The following is a 21,416-nucleotide window of genomic DNA, read 5'->3' on the forward strand; positions in this document are numbered from 1 at the left end:
TGCATTGTTGTTCTGTATTTCGGTAGTAATGATTCTTGTTCGAACAGGCTCTACAAGGAAGCCGATTAACATCATTAAGTGTTAAACAAAATAACTAAAACGGACAACCTGTGTCGATAGAATAGAGGTCACTATAGAGACTTGTGTTTTAAGGTTATTTTATTTTCATTTTAAATAAACTAGCTCTTTGTGGTTTAATTTTTTTCACATCATTTCATGATTTTTGCTACAGTTTAAATATCAGTAAGTCTTATTTGATATTCGTCTAACTTCCTTACGAAGGAAAGTTCATGACCTGATATTATTCTTTAAGTTAACCTACTTCTGTATGGGCTTTCATATTCTTACTACGATAGTTTAAAATTGAGACAAATAGCTATAAATTTACAATAAAATATCAACACAGTCGTTAATAGGGCTAAAAAACCCAATTTTTCGGTATTTTTCAATAAAATCAACTTGCAACATCTGGCGGGAATCGATAGAAACGAAGCAAATCGATAATTGTGTTTGTTTCCGGATCCAGGTGAATATTTCTGAGAGTTATTGTTAACTCCTACTAACTGTTAATCCACTCCACTTGGATCTGAAACCGGCACAAGTCAACTGTACCTTTTGCATTTTTCCATTTTTAAGGATAACTTATTGGGTGTTCTTTACTTGATATTTCTGCCAAGCCCGTTTCCGTGGCTGTGGTTAAGAGACACAATTACAGTTGAGTAATAAGTCTGTTATAATGATTGCAAGTTCCTCAGATTTTATTTTCGCGTATTCTATGGCTGATGTGTTGTAGTGAATGTGTTCTATATCCTTCGGTTTTCGATGCCGCATTTCTGGTCCATGTTTATTTTGTCTTTTAGTTTCCTTTTTAGTTCGTTCGTAATGGCTTTACTGAGGATATGTTTTCTTGTAGACATATATATTGATGAACAACTCTTGTATTTCTTCTTTGAAATGTTGCCAAAATTTTTGAAAGAATTCTGAGGTGAGGCCATCGATGCCAGGGCGACTATTTTTGTTTAGTTCGCCATTGATAATGTATTTGTCTTCTGTTTTTCTTCAGTATGGATTTGGTCGGCTTCCAGTATGTCGTTTTGTCAGTTTAGGTCTAGTTCATCTTTATTACCCAAAGATTGTAATAGAAGTTGTGTATTGCTTTTTTTAAAGAAACAAAAAATTAATTTCCTTGATGGTTTTTTAACGATATTGCCTTTTTCATCATTGATTTTGTCTATTTTTTGTTTCTCGCCATTTTGTTTTTCAATTTGATAGAAGTAGCGGTCTGGCTGCGTCGTTTAGATTTTTAATCCTTACTTTGATTTGAGCGCCCATCGTTCTTTTATTTTTTATTTCCTTCAATTTCTCTAAGATTTTTGTGTCGCCGCTGCGTATTTTCAGGTTTGTTTTTTTGAGTTTATTTCTAAGTTTGCCTTCTTCTTGGTTTCCGTTTCGTTTTTTTTTCAATGCAATAGTTTCTTTTTAAGGTGTTCCCACCAATTCAGCAGGTGTGTGTAGTCCTCTTTTTTAAGTTTTAGAATGTCGTTGTTGGGTTTCCAGTGACTGTTGATTTTTTTTTGTTTGTATTTTTTCCGAATATTAGAAAGGGTGCTTGGGTGTGGTCTGATAATGTGTCCTGTTTGTTGATTTTTGTTTGTGTTGTTATCTTTGTTATAAATTATGTCGATTGGAGTTATATGCGTGTGTATATCTTGATGTTTGTATGTGTTGTGGGGGTTTTCGTTGGTAGTGTCTGTTTCGCTTTCGACAAAGTTAAAGTCACCTAGTAATATGAGGTCGTCTTTGTGGTTTATGTATTGTTGTATTTGCTGGATTTGGTTTCTACTCTTCTTTCTTTTATTTGTATGTTGGCTTGTCCGGATTTTAGATATTTATTTAGTATTCGTGCTTTGTTTTGTTGCGTTTCTTTGTGTTATTTCGATTTCGTGGGCTCGGTTTGGTATTATGATGTTATGTTTAATGTCCCAGTTTGTGTTTATTTTATCGTTGAATAATATTGCTGTGCCTTGCCAGAAGTGTTTAGTGTTTTCGTTTGTATCGGTGTTTAATATGTATTATAGTTTTTCTTTTTCGGCCCAGGTTTTTAAAGTGTTTTCATTTATTTTGTGAGTTTCCTGTATTGTGCAGATGTCAATTTTGTTTTGTTTAATAAAGGTTCCTAGTTGGCGTAGTTTGCTTTGTATTCCGTTTATGTTGTATGCGCATATTTTTAGTGTAGTGTTAGTGGGCGTCATCGTGATTGATAAAAGTGGAAAGCGAAAGGTTTAACAGTACGATTTGTGTTTTTAACCGACGGTATTGTTCACGCGGAAAATTCAATGCTTGTTGTGTAACTGGTACGTTCTTATCGTACCACAACAGCTTATCTTAAGTTCTGGGCGGGTCGATCGCCGCCAATACAGACAAATCTGGAAACCATTTTCCACTGTCATCGCCGATACAAACGGTATAATCCTTTTACTTAGTCCCAGGGTATCGGCAACAAAAGTCGCCGACTGCCCTAACCAGCATCCCCGCCAATTTAGCGTCAAGCTCGAGTATTCGACTCGTATGTTTTGGGTTGACAAAGGTGTTATTTATAGGCTATACTTCAAGGCTTATTATTCGCTTCGCCGATAAAAGGGTCGAGAAACATCGACTTGCTTTATGATAAGTACTTTAGTTGGCTCACAAAGAGTTCAGTAGAGAGAATTGGGCCGTCAATGCTTCGTCACTGTTGCTCTCAGCATTTGGTATCGCACGAAAATGGTAAAGAAACACCGAATTGAACGTATATGCCTAAGTAAACGTACTTTCCACCATTCTCTGGTTTCGGGGTCGGCGGCTATGGTGGCCATATCGGCATCAACGTCGCTACTTAAATACTATAACCTAAGTTTAACATCGAACCTTAGGCGACATCGGCTTTTTTTTTTTTTTTTTTTAATGCAGTTTGCAGTTCTACCCGAGCCAAGCCCCGCGTATTTACACAACAGTGCAATCATTTGTTGCCACTCGCCTGACGCTCATAATAACTTCCAGCCCGTCGGAGTCCTTCCAACGCGGGGTGCTCGTTTTCCGGGACGGGAATTCTGCCATAATACATTATTTACATTACTTATGCACAATACGCTCCATAGTTTCACATCCAGGGCAACCTCAGTTCGCAGTCTTTCAGCGTCTTCACACGCACCTTTCAATGTTCCATGCGATCCCTGCTATTTGTGGCGCTCTAACCACTTTATTTCCTTCGTTCTTAACACACCTCAACAACTTGATCTTAAGTTCTAGGCGGTCGCCCGCGGCGGTATGTTGATCGCCGCCAGTGTAGCCACGTTTGAAACCCTTTCTCCACCGTTACTGCCGATACCATTGGTATTATCCTTTTACTCAGTCCCAGGGTATCGGCAACGAATGTCGCCGATTGCCCTAACCAGCATCCCCGCCAATTCAATGTTAAGCTCGAGTATTCAACTCGCTCGCTCCTTGTCTTTCTCCTTTACCCATTCGCTCACTTCGGGACGCCGGTATTTGCGGACTTTTTCTCTATGTTCTTTTTCCAGATCGGCACAATCACTGACTACGGTCGCGTCCACCACGAACGACAACACCCATCTTTCGTTAACACTAAGTCCGGTTTGAACATCGTGCTTCCCGTTCGTATGGACGGGGCCCAGACCGATTTGTAGCCGCTGTTTAGGGCCTCTCGCTACACTACTAACTTCAGTACACTGTCATGCCGCGCGATTCTTAGGGTGTGCGTTTTAGGGCACACCTGAAGCATGTGGGCCGATCCCCATATACCGCGCACATTACTCCGCTGGTCCCCCTCCAACGGCTCGCTCTCACTGGTGAGTACACCAGGTTCCCGCGCAGCTGCACAGCGCCAATAAAGTTAACTACGGAGAGCTTCACATATCGGTCCTTCACCCATGTTGGAACGGGACACATCATCCGCGCCCTCGCCAAACCTTTTCCGTCACAAAAGGCAGTCAAAAACTGTGGTCAAGCGTCACGAGCGTCACGAGCTTCACGCGCCGTACTCACGGGCTTTTCCATAACCTTAACTGAGGAACCGAGTTGGGGAAACCGTCAGAATTTCCTTTGTCGCCAAATATCGCCTGACGTACTGCCTCATTCCGGTTGCATTGTAACAATCTCTGCAACCTTCGCAGAAGCGGTGCTTCGGACCTTTGGGGGCTTTTAGGTTCCACGTGTCGAATGCTTTATTAACCACTTCCTGCACATTCGAAGGACACTATCTCGGGAACCGGGAAAACCATAGGCGCCTCCGGCATTTCCTAATAAAGTGTCTAGTTTCTTTTTTGTCGTGCTTTCATCAATCTGTTTGCTCTGTCTTTGCGAGTGTTTCTCTGGATGTGAGACATCCCAGTATAATAATTATATATATATAGCTCAGTAAAAGTATTGAAATAGAATCTGACGCACAAAGAAAGCTGATGCACAACTGATTAAACAACCATTTTATTCAACAGAAAATTATAAAAAATATATACTAAGAAGGAAAAAAACAGTATAAAATCAATGAGATTCATCAATAATATTTGTAGTAACTTACACAATAAACCACGTCAAGTACGTTTACTTAGAGCTTTAATCAACAAATGACAAAATAGAGTTGCTGTAACAAAAAAGAGCGTTATTAATAGATGACAAATATGAAGAGTTCCCAAACAGCAAACCTGACAAAGTATAGAGTGAACTTACACGAGTTATAAAGGAAGGGAAAGAATGCAACAAGACGCTGGAAGTATAATGATAATTACGGAGAGGGGCAACAAAGGAAAGGAGAAAACGCACAGAAATAAATACCTAGAAATCAGAGTTATCAATAGAAACATAAATATAATTACATTCTGCCCTTGTAGATCTAATGATGCACAATCTGATCTTCAAGTGGACAGTATTAGCATCTGTTTTTTTCACATAAAACGTAATTTTTGAAATTAAATTATAAAAACAAACTTAGTCACAGAATTCAAAGAATTTAAAATTTTGGTTCATTTTAAAAATGTGGTTCTAGATAAAAAACTTAAGAAAGAAGAACAGTGTTTGTTTACCTTGTGTAGCAATTTTAGAAGCTCTTTTGTTTTCCGCTTGAACTTGTCCCAGTCTTTTATTTTACCATCTTATACTTTGCAGTTAGTATTCAAGTAAATAAAAAAAAATCTAAAAATACTTACTATTCGTCATATGTTAAAGAATTTAAACTTGAAAAATATATTAGCTTCATGGCGATACAGCTTTGTCCTACAAAAAATCCTTTTGTTTTCGTCGCACGAAGGTGTTTAAGGGTTTAGATTTTAAACGTGCTTACAGCGTTGGCGTCGGTTTACTGGTTGCAATGCCCCGAGTAGTTAGAAACTGACAAGTTTCTTTGCTGAGAAAAGAGGTCCCACGATCACAGTGAATATATTCGGGAAAACCGAATAAACAGAAGAGGACGGAGAGGCACTTGATGACGGAGGGGAATTCAGGTCTCTGCAAGGAAAAACAAAAGGATATCGACTATACATATCAACTAACACTAGAAGGTAGGATTCGGTCCCTGCCCAGGAGGACTTCGGTTAAAGCGTGGTTGAGTTCAGCGATTTCTTCGATAGTGAACGGTAGGTCTCTACTTTGGTGCGGTCGAACATATAGGATACAGAATTTTTTTTCGACTAGAGTAAAACTTCGCCCTTTAAGAAGTGATGCCACTTGCGGACTGCTTCGACAATGGCGGTCGCTTTTTTCTCAATAGCAGGATAGTTCCGTTCACACTTGTTAAGAGTACGTGACATAAAAGCCACAGAGCGCCCATTCTGGGATAAGACAGCAGCGATACCGAAGTCAGAAGCATCGATTTCCACCTCGAAGGGAACGTCGTCTCGAATAGCTAAAAGAGTTACCCTTTCGAGCTCAGTTTTTAAATCACGAAAGGACCGGACGGCCGTCTCAGGAAAACGGTTTGTATTGAGCAAGGGCTGTACGCGACGAGAAAAGTTCTTGAGCGTAGTAGGGGAACATTCCCAAGACGCGTTTTAGGGCTTTGGTTCACGACCAGATCGTCGGGTGTCGGGGAGAGGAACTTCGGCTTCAGGAGAGGAAGCGGTTTCCGAGGTTGGTTCATCTTCAAAATATATTCTTATGACATGTACTATAAGTATGCTGCAATGCATTCTTTTAGAAACATAGTATTAGGAAATTTATTATTTATGTTACACAGTGACTTAATGACAACACATTGCTTGTGAAACAAGTCCATTTTTATCATATTGTCATCTCCAAGCTCCACTTAAATCATTAAAAAACTTCAGACAAAAAGTAAACATGAGAGCCAGATTTTCGTGTCGGCCAATATGTGTTATTGAAATTGTTGCTTAAACTAATGATGCACAATCTGATCTTCAAGTGGACAGTATTAGCAACTGTTTTTTTCACATAAACGTAATTTTTGAAATCAAATTATAAAAACAAACTTAGTCACAGAATTCAAAGAATTTAAAATTTTGGTTCATTTTAAAAATGTGGTTCCTAACACAAAAAAAGTACATAAAAAACTTAAGAAAGAAGAACAAAGTTTGTTTACCTTGTGTAGCAATTTTAGAAGCTCTTTTGTTTTCCGCTTGAACTTGTCCCAGTCTTTTATTTTACCATCTTATACTTTGCAGTTAGTATTCAAGTAAATAAAAAAATCTAAAAATACTTACTATTCGTCATATGTTAAAGAATTTAAACTTGAAAAATATATTAGCTTCATGGCGATACAGCTTTGTCCTACAAAAAATCCTTTTGTTTTCGTCGCACTCGTTTTTCATTGCTGGCGCAACTAAGTAGGCCATGGCGGCACAAGACTGTACACCCTCGCTTTATATTTGGTTCCGTATTTTTATTATCTTTATATTTATAAAATGAAATAATGCCAAATAGGCCGAACATATATTAAGTTAGGAAACCATGATTTAAGTCATTTTGTTTATTGTGAACTGTTACGACCATTATGCTAACTTGTTAAATGTTTGACGAAATCGATAAAAGCAAATCGTACATAAAAAACGATCAGTGCTTTAAAATAGCAATAGCTCTGTCAACAGCATCTCATCACATCAACATAAATGGCTTAAGTTATAACTTTGCAAGAGTGCATCGAATTAAACATGTCTAACAATTAATGTGTTGAAATATCAAGTGCTTAATCGTCAACATGTTTAAAATTGTTAAATGTGCTTAAAATATCGCAATATTCGTTGTTAAACACGTCAAAATATCAGGTGTTTAGAATTTAAACATAAAAAATCAAATTAAACACGAAGGTGTTTAAGGGTTTAGATTTTAAACGTGCTTACAGCGTTTTGGTGTTCAAATTTAAACACCGTTCTGACAGTGATGGCGTCGATTTACTGGTTGCAATGCCCTGAGTAGTAAGAAACTGACGAGTTTCTTTGTTGAGAAAAGAGGTCCCACGATCACAGTGAATATATTCGGGAAAACCGAATAAACAGAAGAGGACGGAGAGGCACTCGATGACGGAGGGGGGAATTCAGGTCTCTGCAAGGAAAAACAAAAGGATATCGACTATACATATCAACTAACACTAGAAGGTAGGATTCGGTCCCTGCCCAGGAGGACTTCGGTTAAAGCGTGGTTGAGTTTAGCGATTTCTTCGATAGTGAACGGTAGGTTTCTACTTTTTATAAAGTGATACATACGAGCGTATCTCGGATGTCTCATCGCCGTATGTAACTCCTCAAGATTGATGAATATCGCAAGAATATTGGCCCAACTCGAGTCTCCACGAAGTGATCTTGGCGTTTTTAAGTTTACCTCGATTGGTGTGGTCGAACATATAGGATACAGATTTTTTTTTGACGAGAGTAAAACTACGCCCCTTTAAGAAGTGAAGCCACTTGCGGACTGCTTCGACAATGGCGGTCTCTTTTTGTTTATCAATAGCAGGATAGTTCCGTTCACACTTGTTAAGAGTACGTGACATAAAAGCCATAGGGCGCCAATTCTGGGATAAGACAGCAGCGATACCGAAGTCAGAAGCATCGATTTCCACCTCGAAGGGAACGTCGTCTCGAATAGCTCCAAGAGTTACCCTTTCGAGCTCAGTTTTTAAATCACGAAAGGACCGGACGGCCGTCTCAGGAAAACGGTTTGCATTGAGCAAGGGCTGTACGCGACGAGAAAAGTTCTTCATCCACTTAGCGTAGTAGGGAAACATTCCCAAGATGCGTTTTAGGGCTTTGGGTGACGAGGCTGGCGAGAGCAGAGGCTGTAAAAGTTGAGGATCCGGCTGCATTTTGTTTTGACTAATCCGGTTTCCCGAAAAATCTAAAGATGTACGACGAATCATTGACTTCTCTCCATTAAGATTCTGCAGAGCAGCAGCTTGAATAAGAGCTCGAAGGTTGCTGTCATGTTCCTCCAGAGTGGGACCCGTTAGTTATGTCGTCCAGATAGGCATAGACGTTCTTCAGCTTATATTGCCTTCAATAAACTCGTCAATAGCGTGTTGAAATGCGCCGACCCCATTAGTGACGCCGAACGGAAGGCATTTGTATTGATATAGTTTTCCGTCAGCTTTGAACGCCGTGTGACGCAGGTCGAGCGACCGTGTTTACTATGTCAATTGAGTAAATCTATTAATGATGAGAGAGTAGTCGATGACTTATCTAAGAAACGCTTGATCGCAGCATTGATAAACTTCCAGACTTCTTTACTACATCGATGAGCGTGCAGCGATGGGAGTATTATAACCTGGAAGCAAAAACTATAATAGGCGAGAGGTTTTAAGTCAGCGACGGCCAAAGAAAGGGGTCCAATCTTTAGATCCAGTTTTCAGGGGTGCTTCCGGTGCACCCATGAAGAAAGTAACTTTAACATGTTTCTTAGAAAGTCCTGACCGAGAACAACATCTGCGCAAAGGTCATCTAAAACACCAAAGGTTACGAGGTATGATCGACCTAGATCATCAGTCCGTATCAATCAATGAAAGACACACACAAACATATATGTGACGGACTGATGATCCCCCAGTGTGAAGTTGCTTGTTCTAACAAAATGTGCAAGTATTGGTGCATGGTTGTTTCTCGACTCGCTCCTCTCTGAGCCTGCATAGCAGTTGGTAGAGCGACGGTCCCGGCTTGACCGGAGGTCGTGAGTTCGAACCTCACTGCAGGCCAGTTGTTTTTCTGGCTTGCTCTGCTTGCATCATAGATCGACAGATTCGGCGAGCCTGCGATGGCTTTTCGGTGTACTATTGATACGGAAGCCGTAATCGTTGGTCATAAAGCAACTTCCGAGGGGCTAGATCACAGATGTTATTAAACACATATGTTTGTGTGTGTCTTTCATTGATTGATACGGACTGATGATCCCCCAGTGTGAAGTTGCTTGAACTAACAAAATGTGCAAGTATTGGCGCATGGTTGTTTCTCGACTCGCTCCTCTCTGAGCCTGCATAGCTCAGTTGGTAGAGCGACGGTCCCGGCTTGACCGGAGGTCGTGAGTTCGAACCTCACTGCAGGCCAGTTGTTTTTCTGGCTTGCTCTGCTTGCATCATAGATCGACAGATTCGGCGAGTCTGCGATGGCTTTTCGGTGTACTATTGATACGGAAGCCGTAATCGTTGGTCATAAAGCAACTTCCGAGGGGCTAGATCACAGATGTTATAAAAAAACACATGTTTGTGTGTGTCTTTCATTGACATTCAGTATACTTACACAGGTACTTACGATACATACAATAATTACCTCCGTATAACGTACGCGATCTGGACTCCACAATTGAACAGTAGGCACCTCTAAATTAACGATTTACAACATTTCTTATATAGCCTACATCGGACAGATGTGAGTAATTACTAATTCGTTAGAAAACGCGACACATAACACCACTTCAGCCGGCAAGCTGTTCATAGAATGGACAGAGTTGACGGGGTCACAGCGTTCCAAAGAATCCGCTACACAGTACTACAACAGTCAATCACAGGAATGCCACACCTTTAGTTGTCATGCACTGTTACGTCACAAACGATGTAGTTATTATTACGTTTGCTATACTTTATAATGTAGTTTCATCACTTTTTAGACATTTTGTTTTTGCTAAAAGTCATGTCAGTTGCTGCTCGAAACGGTTTGCTAGAATATTTACTTGTGTTCAATACGCAGTTCATACAATGGCAAAAGCTAAACACAAAAAAGTTTAAACTTTTTGACGGAAAAACGTGACTTAAAAAAATTAGTTAAAACGCAGTGACAAGACTCTCACTGAATTTTGTGTCGCGCAATTTGCATACAAAACGATGTCATTTTTGTTCGTCACTAACTGGACCAAGGTTTCTGAAAAGAAGTTCAATTAAGATAGCTAAAAACGCGCTTTGAGTTCAATACATAACCCTTCAACACCCATCCCATCAACTAAATGCAATCCAAGCGCGTAATTCTACCTTCTTACTATTGCATCATTTGGAATTCTACCAATATTTTGGTTCATCAACATATCTATTTTGCCTAGCTTAGCAGTGAAAACTTTTGTAGCTAAATGCTAAACATTGAACTCCACTTTTCTATTCCTCGAACAAGAAAATTTTATAAAGTTTGTGATATCAGCCACTTAGTTTCCTTATAGGCTTATATTCTCTACTAGAGTAATGCGAAAACGAAAACGATAACTAACAATATTACTGATTAAATTCTGCCATTGAACATTTATCGATTTTAATTTTTCCGCTGTAGTGCTACAGAGTATTTATTAACACAATTTTGCACTTAGCTTTGACATCCTTGACATAGAAAAATAAAATATATTTCCCATACTATTTTCTAGAGATGTCAATAAACCGTAAAGAATATTAGTGCGTGAATCACATCGAAGTTAGATTATGTCACAGTGCGCAAAGCGCCTATATTAATATTACAGCAATACATTGAAAAAATGAACTGCGAATGTTTCAAAAACCAGATGAAAATGAGGGCATTTTTAGAATCAGCGCCAAAAACACTAAAAGCCATTCTGTCGCATATTCGTTTAAAATTTGTCTTTGACCAGTGATTGCCTGCTTAACAGTGAATGACATCTAACGCTCGTAATACAAAGCATGACGAAAACAAAGGAAAGAAAAAAATAAAAACGTGAGCAATAATACAATCGAAATAAACGGAGAAAACGTTAACTGCAGACTCTAGTCCAATGTTTCTTAACCGTTTTTACTTCAGGGCGCACCTAGAGACTTATAAAAAGCAAAGCGAACGCAAAAATGTTTATTTCTCTTAAATTGCTTGCAGTTATTTATTACATAAGATCAGTAAGTAGCGTTAACATAGCAATTAGCAATGACTGGATAAGTCCGATACTTCATTTTATTCCAGGATTGAAACAAAATACCTCGAAACAATCCGATAAGAAATGACGTCATTACTAAAACAAGAAAAACTAGACGGGGGTGCGGTTGTTGTATATATTGTCAGGGGGTATATTTTCAGGGCTTAGTGTTTATTTTCAATTTTTACTTTATTTTATTTTTTTTATTTTATTTATTTTATTTTATTTTTTTAATATTTTGTATTGTGTACTTTATATTATATATTTTGTTTTTTTATTTTCCTTAACTTGTTTCTGCAAGCAAAAACAGATATGGGCCGAAAACTTCCCCACTTAACTTATGCCTTTGATGCGAAAGGGGTTCAAATATGGCGTAGAATTTGGGGAATGATCGAAACATATATTTGATAAATAGAATTTACGTAGATAATGCGTATGGTCATTTTATTAAATTTTGACCAGCTTACGTGTTTGAAAAGCAAATATTATTATTCTCTTAAAGACTAAAAATGGTTTAACGCCTATGGTTTGCTATACTTTTGCAAACATTTACTCGGTAATTTTTTACCATGGCTTGGGCCGAGCAATCACTGTTAAAACACGCTTTAAATCTGTAGTTTTAAACAATATGAAAAACACTATTATGTTCTCAATACGCAAACTATTAAAACGAAAGTTTTGCTAGATGTTTAGGCCTGATGTTGGTAGTATGCTGGTTGGAGCAAGATGCACGACAGGTGCTAACAGAGAGGCGTAGACTGCCTTAAGATTTCGCATTTAAACTTGCGGCGGTAAATACACCCTATTGACACTTAATTGTTAGGCGAAGATTATCGCGAAGTAATTGGTCGCCCGAAAAAAAACTAACGCCGCATTGAAAGCAAGCATTATATGATTCGCCGATATTCTGCTTTGAACATCTCTACTCGCAATGCTTCCCTCCGTTAATTGTACGGTGGGTGAAACTTTATTCACGGCCTTACCTCTTTGTGTATTACCGCGACAATACGATGAAATACGATTTGGAGAATATTGGAAAAATCATATTTGGAGAATATTTGCTATTTGCACCTGTGTAGTATTACTCCAATCCAACATATCAACACACAATTTTAAGTTGTGTAGGCCTGGTGTTGATATGTTGGATTACAGTTGCCACCAGATTTCGCATTTAAATTTGCGGCGGTAAAATAAGTTGTTTCTTAACAGCATTAAGTAATTTTACTAAAGAGAAGCCTCGTTTTAAAATGCAAGTCGCACGAGCCCAGTTTAGGACGTTCCACTTCGCACAATGAAAGTCTCACGCGCGGGACAATAAAGCGCAGCAGGCGGTGAGGCGCTTCGTCACTTCACAAGCTGGACAAAGCAAGCGAATATGAACGAATTCTGTATGAAAGATTTTTTTTTACAAAGTGCTAAAACGCAATATTTCAGGTTTTTACCCCCCAAGCAAAGGCCCCTGGAGGTGCAGCCTCATAAACTTTTACAAAGCACCTACATACCACTCTACGCCATGTCTGAAAATCTGAAGGTTCTACGATGTCTACTTTTTCTATAAAGCTTCGGACAAAAATCGGTCTGAAACATACCATAGGAAACCATAGGAAACCAAAAAAGAACTAGACGGGGGTGTATATTTTGTATATTTTTTCAGGGGGTATATTTTCAGGGCTTAGTGTTTATTTTTAGTTTTAGTTTTCAATTTTTATTTTTTAATATTCATTTTTAATTTTTTTTTTGTTTCTTTATTTTTTTTATGTTTTTTTTTATACTTTATTTTTTTTTTTTATTTTGGTCTTTTGATTTTTTAATATTTTGTATTGTGTATTTTATATTATATATTTTGTTTTTTATTTTCCTTAACTTGTTTCTGCAAGCAAAAACAGATATGGGCCGAAAACTTCCCCACTTAACTTATGCCTTTGATGCGAAAAGGGTTCAAATATGGCGTAGATTTTGGGGAATGATCGAAACATATATTTGATAAATAGTGTAACGCGGCCTGTATTGGAAGTGGCTAAATTCCTAGCTGCGCCACACGCTGCACGCTGCCTCTGCTTTCGAAGTTTCCACGGAAAACGTAAACTCAAACGAATTACTTTATTTTCAGTGAAGTAATCACCAACAGTTTCAAAACCGTGACGTATAGCCCACAGTGGCAGCGCAACAAGCTGTGAAAACATAATTATCATTAGCACAACGCAACGCTATGACGTCACAATATACAATTCAACTCACCAAAAACGTGGAAGGAAAATAACAAAACAGTACCAAGAGTGTGGTCAACAAAACTTCAAACTGGAAATAAATCACAAATTCAGTTTAACTAAGTCACTTATGTAGCAACCAAGAATTAGTAAAAAATGCAAACTATCTTACCGAGTTATCGCCAGTTTCAGGCATAACAGTTCACTGCATTTACAGCCACAATTTACGTATTGTACATCTGCAGTATACAAATACAGATACTTAAATAAACTTATCTTGATGGTTTACTTTTACTTATACACCTTTAGGTATACATTTACCAGTCAACAACAAGCAAAATAACTTTTAACGAATTCAACTGAAACAGCCTACAAAAACGACGAAACGAAATGATATAGCATCACGATGCGCAACCATGCGTCAACATGTAATATTATAACAATAGGGGAGCGTGGAGAAATTATTACACTCCCCCCAAAATTGACAAGTCGCACGGTTCACTTTCAATTTTTAATTCACAAATTTTGACTCGCTCGCCAAATGCACCGGCCTTCGCGATCAAGTTTATTTTTGCTCGTTTGCCTGCGGTGCAGGTGCCACTGGGCCATCAGGCGCCCCGGGGTCAGCGGGAACGACGAGGCACAATTTATGAATTGGCCTCCGTAATTCGTTCCCCTTTGATCGAACTAGGACGTTTCGTACAACTCCATTCTCACCGGGATGGACGGCGACGACTCTTCCGAGCGACCACGACGACCTCGGAGTTGTGTTGTCGACCAAGAGGACGATGTCGTCAACTCTTATGTTCCTCTTCTCATGATGCCATTTTGGACGGGCAATGATGGTGCGCAAATAATCGCGCGCCCAAAGCTTCCAGAACTGATCTGAAAGGTATTGGACGTGTCGCCAACCTCGACGTGCATAGCAGTCGCGGTCGTTTGTGGCGGCGGGTGGCAAGCCAGCATCAGGGCTCACTCTCAGCAAATGATTCGATGATTCGGAGTTAGCGGTGTCTCATCATTAACATCCAGCGTGACTGGCGTCAATGGACGAGAATTCAAAACCGACTCTACTTCCAAAAGCAACGTCCGAAGTTGATCATCGGTCAGGGTCCGTTCGTTAGTCAGGGAGGAGAGAATGCACCTGGCAGAACGAATCATTCTTTCCCACGCTCCTCCCATGTGGCTGGCGCAAGGTGGATCAAATGTCCATTGAATTTCCTTCTGTTTCAGGTATTGTTCGATATGCATCTGATTCCAATCGCGGATGCCTTGTCGGAGTTCTCGTTCAGCTCCGACCAAGTTGGTTCCGTTGTCCGAGTATGTGCAGCACAGCACCACGCCGAACGAAGCGGCGAAACGCATTTATAAAGGAGTTAGTACTCAAATCAAATGCAACGTCGAGGTGAACTGCGCGTGTGGTTAGGCATGTAAACAAGCATCCGTACCTTTTTATTTCGCTGCGTCCTCTTTTGACAAGCAGCGGTCCAAATCCACTCCAGTGTATGCGAAAGGTTGCAAGTTCATCTGTAAACGAGCAGGGGGCAAGTCGGACATCATTTGACCTGCAGGCTTAGCATGACGGCGGCGACACTTCAAACATTTAGTTAAGACGCGACGAATCGCGACAGTGCCCTTCACAATTCCAAAAACGCTGATTTAGCAAGCTAAGCGTGTGATTCAATCCGGAGTGACCCGATCTCTCGTGGAAGTGAACGATGATCATATCCGTCAGTAACGAATTATGAGGTAGTATGGCTGGATGACGTGCATCGTATGCAATTGGTGCCTTCTCTAGGCGGCCCCCGACTCGGAGAACTCCATCTGCCATAATTGGATCCAGTCGAAACATTGGTGAGGACCTTGGCATCCTTGTGAGTTTATCTTGTCCAGTCATCCATGGGGCGAAATGACTCCGTTGCTCATACTTAACCAACTCCATTTCCACATTTTTTAACTCATTGACCGTCAATGACGAACACGGCGCGTTGTAAGCAATTTTCCGGACCCTTGCCAATAGATAGGTGTTGTGACGAAGCAACCACGCCACTGCGCACTTTTTTTAACTTACACAGGGACGAAAATCTATCCAACAGCAGATTTGTTGGGAAATCCACCACGACAGTAAATACCCCAGCAGGTTTCTTTTCAAATACGGCTACGTCAACACTTGGATGGCTGGTTTCAAACAATTTCGGCCAGTTTTCGGGCCCATCCTTTAGAAATGCTGGTGCAGAGAACCACAAATCAGAATGAGCGAGTACGTCGGCGGTTGCGCCTCGCGACGCCAAGTCAGCGGGATTTAGTTTGGTTGGTACATGCTTCCAGTTGCGTGTACATGTGCATTTTTCGATAAAGGCGAGGCGGCGCGACACAAATAATGGAAATCGACGCCTATCGTTTTGAATGCTTTGTAAAATCACAGATGAATCCGTCCAAAATATTGATGGACGCAGATCTAGGGCAAGTTCCTTTCTTACGGTCTGCTTCAATTTTACCGCTGCTACGGCAGCCATCAGTTCCAATCTGGGTATAGAAATCTCTTCCTGCGGGACTAATCTCGATTTGCTCATCACCAGGCTGCACGTTACTTGGTTATCCTCACTGACCGAACGCAAGTAACACACAGCACCGTATGCTTCCCTTGATGCGTCGGCGAACACGTGAAGCTGGCTCCTCTGTATGTTGTCGTAAGCATGCAAGTTTAAAGAACGAGGAATGGAAACGTCATGTAAGTTTATCAGACCAACTAACCACTTTTCCCATTTTCGTAGATCCTTAGCGGGCATTTCCTCGTCCCATTTGATTTCTTGACGACACAGATTTCTGTAAATCAAGCGCGCCTCCAACACAACCGGACTGACAAATCCGAGTGGGTCGAACAGTGAGTTCATCGTGGAGAGCATTCCGCGGCGGTTGCGTGGTTTCATCGGTAGAGAAACCGTGAACTTGAATTCGTCGGTGTGTACGTTCCAATGTACTCCCAAAATCCTCTCTTGCATTCCATTAGGAGTGTGTGTTCTTAGAGGCTTGGACAGTTCATCCTCTGGCAGACTATCCAATATTTCCTTGTTATTGGATAACCATTTGGTTAAACCAAATCCGGCTTTAGCTAGCAAGGACCGCAACCCTGTCACGAGAGACATTCCAGCGTTAACATCAGAAACAGATGTAAGGCAATCATCCACGTAAAAATTTATTTCAACAGTTGATGTAACGATTGGCTCAAATTCGCCACCAAAGTCACTAGCAGCTTGCCTTAAACAAAACGCGGCACAAATGGGAGAAGAAGTTGCACCAAAGAGGTGTACCTTCATTCTGTGGGGCGTTGGCTCAAGGGACAAATACCCTTCGGGCCACCATAAAAAACGTAAGCAGTTGCGATCGCGCGGAGCGACACCAACTTGGTAAAACATAGTAAAACATAATCAGCCACTAGGGCAATTGGTTCCTTACGAAAGCGGAGCAATACGCCGACTAGGCTATTCACTAGATCGGGGCCCTGCATCAACGATCGATTTAGCGACACACCGCGATACTGAGCGGCGCAATCCAAAAAGGATACGTAATTTTCCTGGCTTGTTTGGGATTCAGAACACCATGGTGGGGAATGTACCAGACGCGACCCCTTGCGGACGATTCTTCTTCTGGCACCTCTTCAGCATAACCCTTGTCAATGGCAGCCTGCATCTGCTCAGCGTATTTTGTTCTCATAGCGTTATCTTTAGTCAGACGGCGTTCAAGGCAGCCAAGTCGCTACTTTGCCATTTTCAGATTGTCGGGCATGATTTGGTGATCATGCCGCCAGGGTAGTGGCAACTGATAGTGCCCATCGACAAATTCCACAGAATCTTTCATTAAACGATGCGTTCTTCTGTCTTCGGTAGAGAGTGCCGTTCCAAGATTCTCAACCTCCTCATCAGTAGGTAGCAGATCACTCTCGTCTCTTAAAAGCATAGCGTACGCTGTTTCAACGGCCGAAATATAGTTGGTACAGGCATAATAATCTGTTGAATCAAAATTGCTACCGAGTAACGACGACCAGCCGAGTGGTGTCTTCACGGCATCCGGACAGGATCCATTCCCGGGACGAGTAGACTTCACTCTGTGAGCTACTGGAACATTAGCTCCTATTAGAAGGGCGACGGTTCCTCCGGGAATGCTGGATAATTGTAAATTTCGTAGTGAAACGTCTGCGAAGTAGGAACCGCGTTCGGTGTCACTGGGGATTTTATCAACAACGACGACCTCATTGAGGTTGATTGGTTCTCCGCCCTTTAGCGGTTCCACCGAAACAGAAATAGCAATGGTGTCCAACTGACGTTGCGTCGTCAGGGTATTCAACAAGATCTGTTTGGGCTTGCCGGATGCACCAAGCTTGTCCACCAGTTTACGTTCGCAAAACGTAGTCGTGGAACCTTGGTCCAAAAACGCGTAGGTTTTGATTGCTGCGTCCCCATATCGCACAACGACAGGAACGACATTCAGGAGGACATTAGAGGCGTTTATGCTCGCGCTATATTCCTGTATCTCGGCGCACGCCTTTCTCTCATCAGAGTTAGCAGTAGATCTTGGCCGGTAGTTCGGGTTGTGTAAAAGAAAGTGGTGAAGTGTTGCTGAGCAATCTCTGACGCTACAACTGCCTTCAGCATTGCACTCGTTGGCCACGTGACCACTTTTGAGACACCTAAAACACAAGCCCTTGTTTCTCACGAGGCCACGACGCTCTACGTAGGTCATTTTCTTAAAATTAGGGCAATTTTCAAGGTCATGAGCATCTGAGCATAATGCACACCTAGCGGAAATAGAAGCAGAAGTTACGGTGTTGTGAGTCGTCGCCTTGACTCGGCGATTAGTAGGCTTGCTATCCTCTTTGGACGGAAAAAGGGCCTTCCCAAATATTGAGTTCGCCTGTTTGCTTTCTTGTCCAACAAATTCGGCTAAGGCCGCAAAGTTTGCTCTTTTTCCGGTTTGCTCTTCTATGTCGGTTGACCTGATTATCCATTTCTTACAGAGGGACACAGGAAGCTTTCTTGCCACGGTTAGCATTACATCCATTGAGTCCACGCAAGATGCATACTTTATATCGTGCAAGGAGGTGCAGCACTTGTCCAAGAGAACTGATAACTTCATCAAACCATCAGGGTCCTCTGCCTCTATCGCTGGAGTTTCCTTCAATAGTCGTTCACAACGCTGTGCTATTATTACATGCAGTTGGCCATAAAGTTCATGCAAAGTTTGCCATGCAAGTCTGTATCCCTCTGTAGGTTCCTTAACATTAAAGCGATCCAACCTCTCGCAAATGTGCGGTTCGCAGTGCTGAAGCAGAAACAATAAACGCATGTCATCGCTTTGTGCCTTTTTAGCAATATATAAATCAAACTGGCGAACAAACGACCAGTAGAGTTCATCGGATCACCGTCGAATTTCTTTACAACAGGTCTAGGCAGAAAGCGTTCACCTATTTCCGGGAAGTCGTATTCTGTTGGTCGTGGTAGTAAGTTTCTATTTGTCTGGACAACTGGTTTGGAAAGTGTTGGAGAAAGTTCGGGAGACCATGAATCGTAACCACTTACAAGTGGGGTCACTGCGGTGTTAGTGACAGTTGTTGGTAGACGTTCTATCAACGTTTTACTGACCTGTGGTTCCCCAAACTTTATCTGCGCGCGGTGAGCATTGGAGGCATCGGGCGGCGGTGGGGTACAATACGAAGACTCCCCGTCCCAGGCTTCCGCTTCGGCCTCGGCCATCTCCAGTTGTCGTTGCTTTTCATTGGCGTTTCTACAAGCCTCCTCTTTTAGTCGTCGCACTTCTTCTTCTGCTTCGCGCTGCAGTTTGGCAACATCTTCTTCCGCATCACGTTGAGCTTTCGCGGCTGCTTCCTCTTCCGCACGTTGAGCTTCTTCTGTCGCGCGTTGAGCCTTCGCTCTATGATGTCTTCTAGCCTTTTCAGCTGTATCACGTCGCAACCTCTCAACTGTGTCCTCAGCTTGGCGTAAGTTTGCTGTGTTTCGTTCTCCACTCTTCCGCCATTATTTCTTTGTAACTCCGGAAAATCATGTTTCCTTTTGGGGCAATTCGCTTGCTTGTGTCGAGCGTCACCACAATACTTGCATGTAAATTGTTTTCCATGATAAGTTACGTAAAATTCAAAGCTATTAACTCTTATGTAGCTTGGAATTTGGTTTTCCGACAAATCTGTCTTGTTCATAGTGGCTATACGCATTCCCGAGAGCAATCCAACCTTGTCTTTTTTGTGTATCATTTTTTTAACTTCTCCATAATGTTGACTCAATGTTTCTGCGATTATGTCATTTTGAAACGGTATTGGAACCCAGCCAATTCCCACGTTGATAAGGTCACTCTCATAAAGTCGAACATTTTTAATGTAGGATATTACAACCAGCTTACTTTGTAATTCTAAGACGTTTTGTCGACTTGTGCAGGTCACATCCACCTGCGTTCCTTTCATTTCTGCAATTCCAAGTACTTTACTGATAGGAAAATCAGCCTCCTTCAATAACTGCCATAACTCGTCTCGTTTAAGCATTCTTTCAGTTTTAAAACTTAGACAGTTTGGCCTTTTCAGCGCACTCCCTGCGCTTTTTACTGCCGCTTGTGCATTAGCTCGTACTCGCCTTCTCCATTTAGATGTGCACACTCCTCGAGTGTCTGGAATGTGTCGGATAGTAACTTTTTTTTTGACAAGTTTTATTATTATATAGCGACACAATAAAGCGAGTGCGAAAGAAAAAAAGAGGCGAGATAAAACACATGTCAGAAAGCGACGAATTAGCAGGAAGGCATTAAAATACAGTTGGGGATTCGGAGTAACATGAAGTGAGCGTTAAAATAGCCCTTGCCACTTGCAAAGAAAGTCGTTAATTTTACAATTCCGAATGGCGATAAGATGTTCCGACTTCTGAACAGATTTAACCATATTTAGGAACATATTGAAATTCGGCACGGATTCGGCGTACTTACAGCGGTAAATTACGAAACGCGCACACAACAACAAACAATTCAAAAGGGTTTCAGATTGATCCGCCACAACACCAAACAACATATGAACAGGGTCAGGGCGTAAATCAATAAGAAGTTTCGCCGAGATCCAGGCAGTTACTTCTTCCCAGAAAGTTACTACTTTGGTACAAAAATAAAACACGTGCGCTACAGTTTCTAATGCATCGCAGCAGAAAACACATTTATCTGAGTCTTTAATTCCAAATGAGCACAGGGCGTCATTGGTGACGATGGCCCTAAGGTTTAATTTTATCTGAAAACTTCTAAGTTTGTTTTGCACGGTACAGTCGTAGTTAATTTGGTAAAGTTTGTCCCAAGGGATGCGGTTTGGTAAAACTTGCAAGATCTGTTCCCACTTGATTTGCTGTTCGACTGGGGGGGACAAGCCAGCATCTTTAATATGTGAATAAATTTCTTTAACTGTATCAAGTTTCAAGAGAAATTTGGTACAAGTCTGCAACTTGTTGTCAATCATGGATATGTTACTAGGTTCATTCAAGTCCCATTGTCCAGGGATAGCCGAAATTAGTTTTAGATGTTCTAAATAGTCATTATTGTTGGTGGAAAAGCTGTAATATTGGGCGAGGTTATCGTAAGACATGTAATGATCTGTATTGTTGATAGGATGCGCGTAATCCAATATGCCAGCATTAATCATAGTCTTTATAAAAAAGGTTTGTTTCCGGTATTGAACCTGGTTTACAGAGCCAGTTTATGTTAATATTATGCTGCATTGCCTCAGACGCTGCTAAAAAATTACCTACATTTAGAACAACGGCCATATTGACAAAACTAATTAGGCTCTGTTTTTTGCAGATTTTACAAGAAGAATTTCTGAAACCAAGTAGCTTAAGAAAT

General features: G+C 41.0%; 3 protein-coding genes across 3 annotated transcripts; all 3 read right to left on the minus strand.

The window, feature by feature from the left end:
* Window positions 1–14,100: 14,100 nt before the first annotated feature.
* LOC146141678 (uncharacterized) lies at window positions 14,101–14,900 on the minus strand. Its single transcript, XM_083390459.1, has 2 exons — window positions 14,605–14,900; window positions 14,101–14,512 (listed from the first exon to the last, which is right to left on the minus strand). Exons 1-2 carry the CDS (start codon window positions 14,898–14,900, stop codon window positions 14,101–14,103), a joined length of 708 nt encoding a protein of 235 aa, XP_083246585.1.
* A 593-nt stretch (window positions 14,901–15,493) lies between these two features.
* Window positions 15,494–17,249, minus strand: LOC146141679 (uncharacterized). The gene is made up of 2 exons (XM_083390460.1): window positions 17,152–17,249; window positions 15,494–16,793 (listed from the first exon to the last, which is right to left on the minus strand). The coding sequence occupies exons 1-2, from the start codon at window positions 17,247–17,249 to the stop codon at window positions 15,494–15,496; spliced, it is 1,398 nt and encodes a 465-aa protein (XP_083246586.1).
* Window positions 17,250–17,291: 42 nt separating this feature from the next.
* LOC146141680 (uncharacterized) lies at window positions 17,292–21,216 on the minus strand. The gene is given in 4 exon segments (XM_083390461.1): window positions 17,292–18,938; window positions 18,941–19,539; window positions 19,581–20,207; window positions 20,844–21,216. Coding segments are annotated over 4 exon segments (3,246 nt in total).
* Between the last annotated feature and the right edge of the window lie 200 nt (window positions 21,217–21,416).

Source organism: Ascidiella aspersa, chromosome 5, assembly GCF_963924565.1.
Source record: "Ascidiella aspersa chromosome 5, kaAscAspe10.2, whole genome shotgun sequence".
Lineage (NCBI taxonomy): Eukaryota > Metazoa > Chordata > Ascidiacea > Phlebobranchia > Ascidiidae > Ascidiella > Ascidiella aspersa.

Bases quoted from the DNA above. Each gene is read 5' to 3' on its own strand.
- LOC146141678 (XM_083390459.1), bottom strand. From the start codon at position 14,900: ATGCGTTTCGCCGCTTCGTTCGGCGTGGTGCTGTGCTGCACATACTCG. The intron at 14,513-14,604 runs GTCGGTTTTGAA...TCATTTGCTGAG, and splicing joins ACGTTGCTTTTGGAAGTAGA to AGTGAGCCCTGATGCTGGCT.
- LOC146141679 (XM_083390460.1), bottom strand. From the start codon at position 17,249: ATGAGAACAAAATACGCTGAGCAGATGCAGGCTGCCATTGACAAGGGT. The intron at 16,794-17,151 runs GTACATTCCCCA...GTTTTGTTTAAG, and splicing joins TCCGCAAGGGGTCGCGTCTG to GCAAGCTGCTAGTGACTTTG.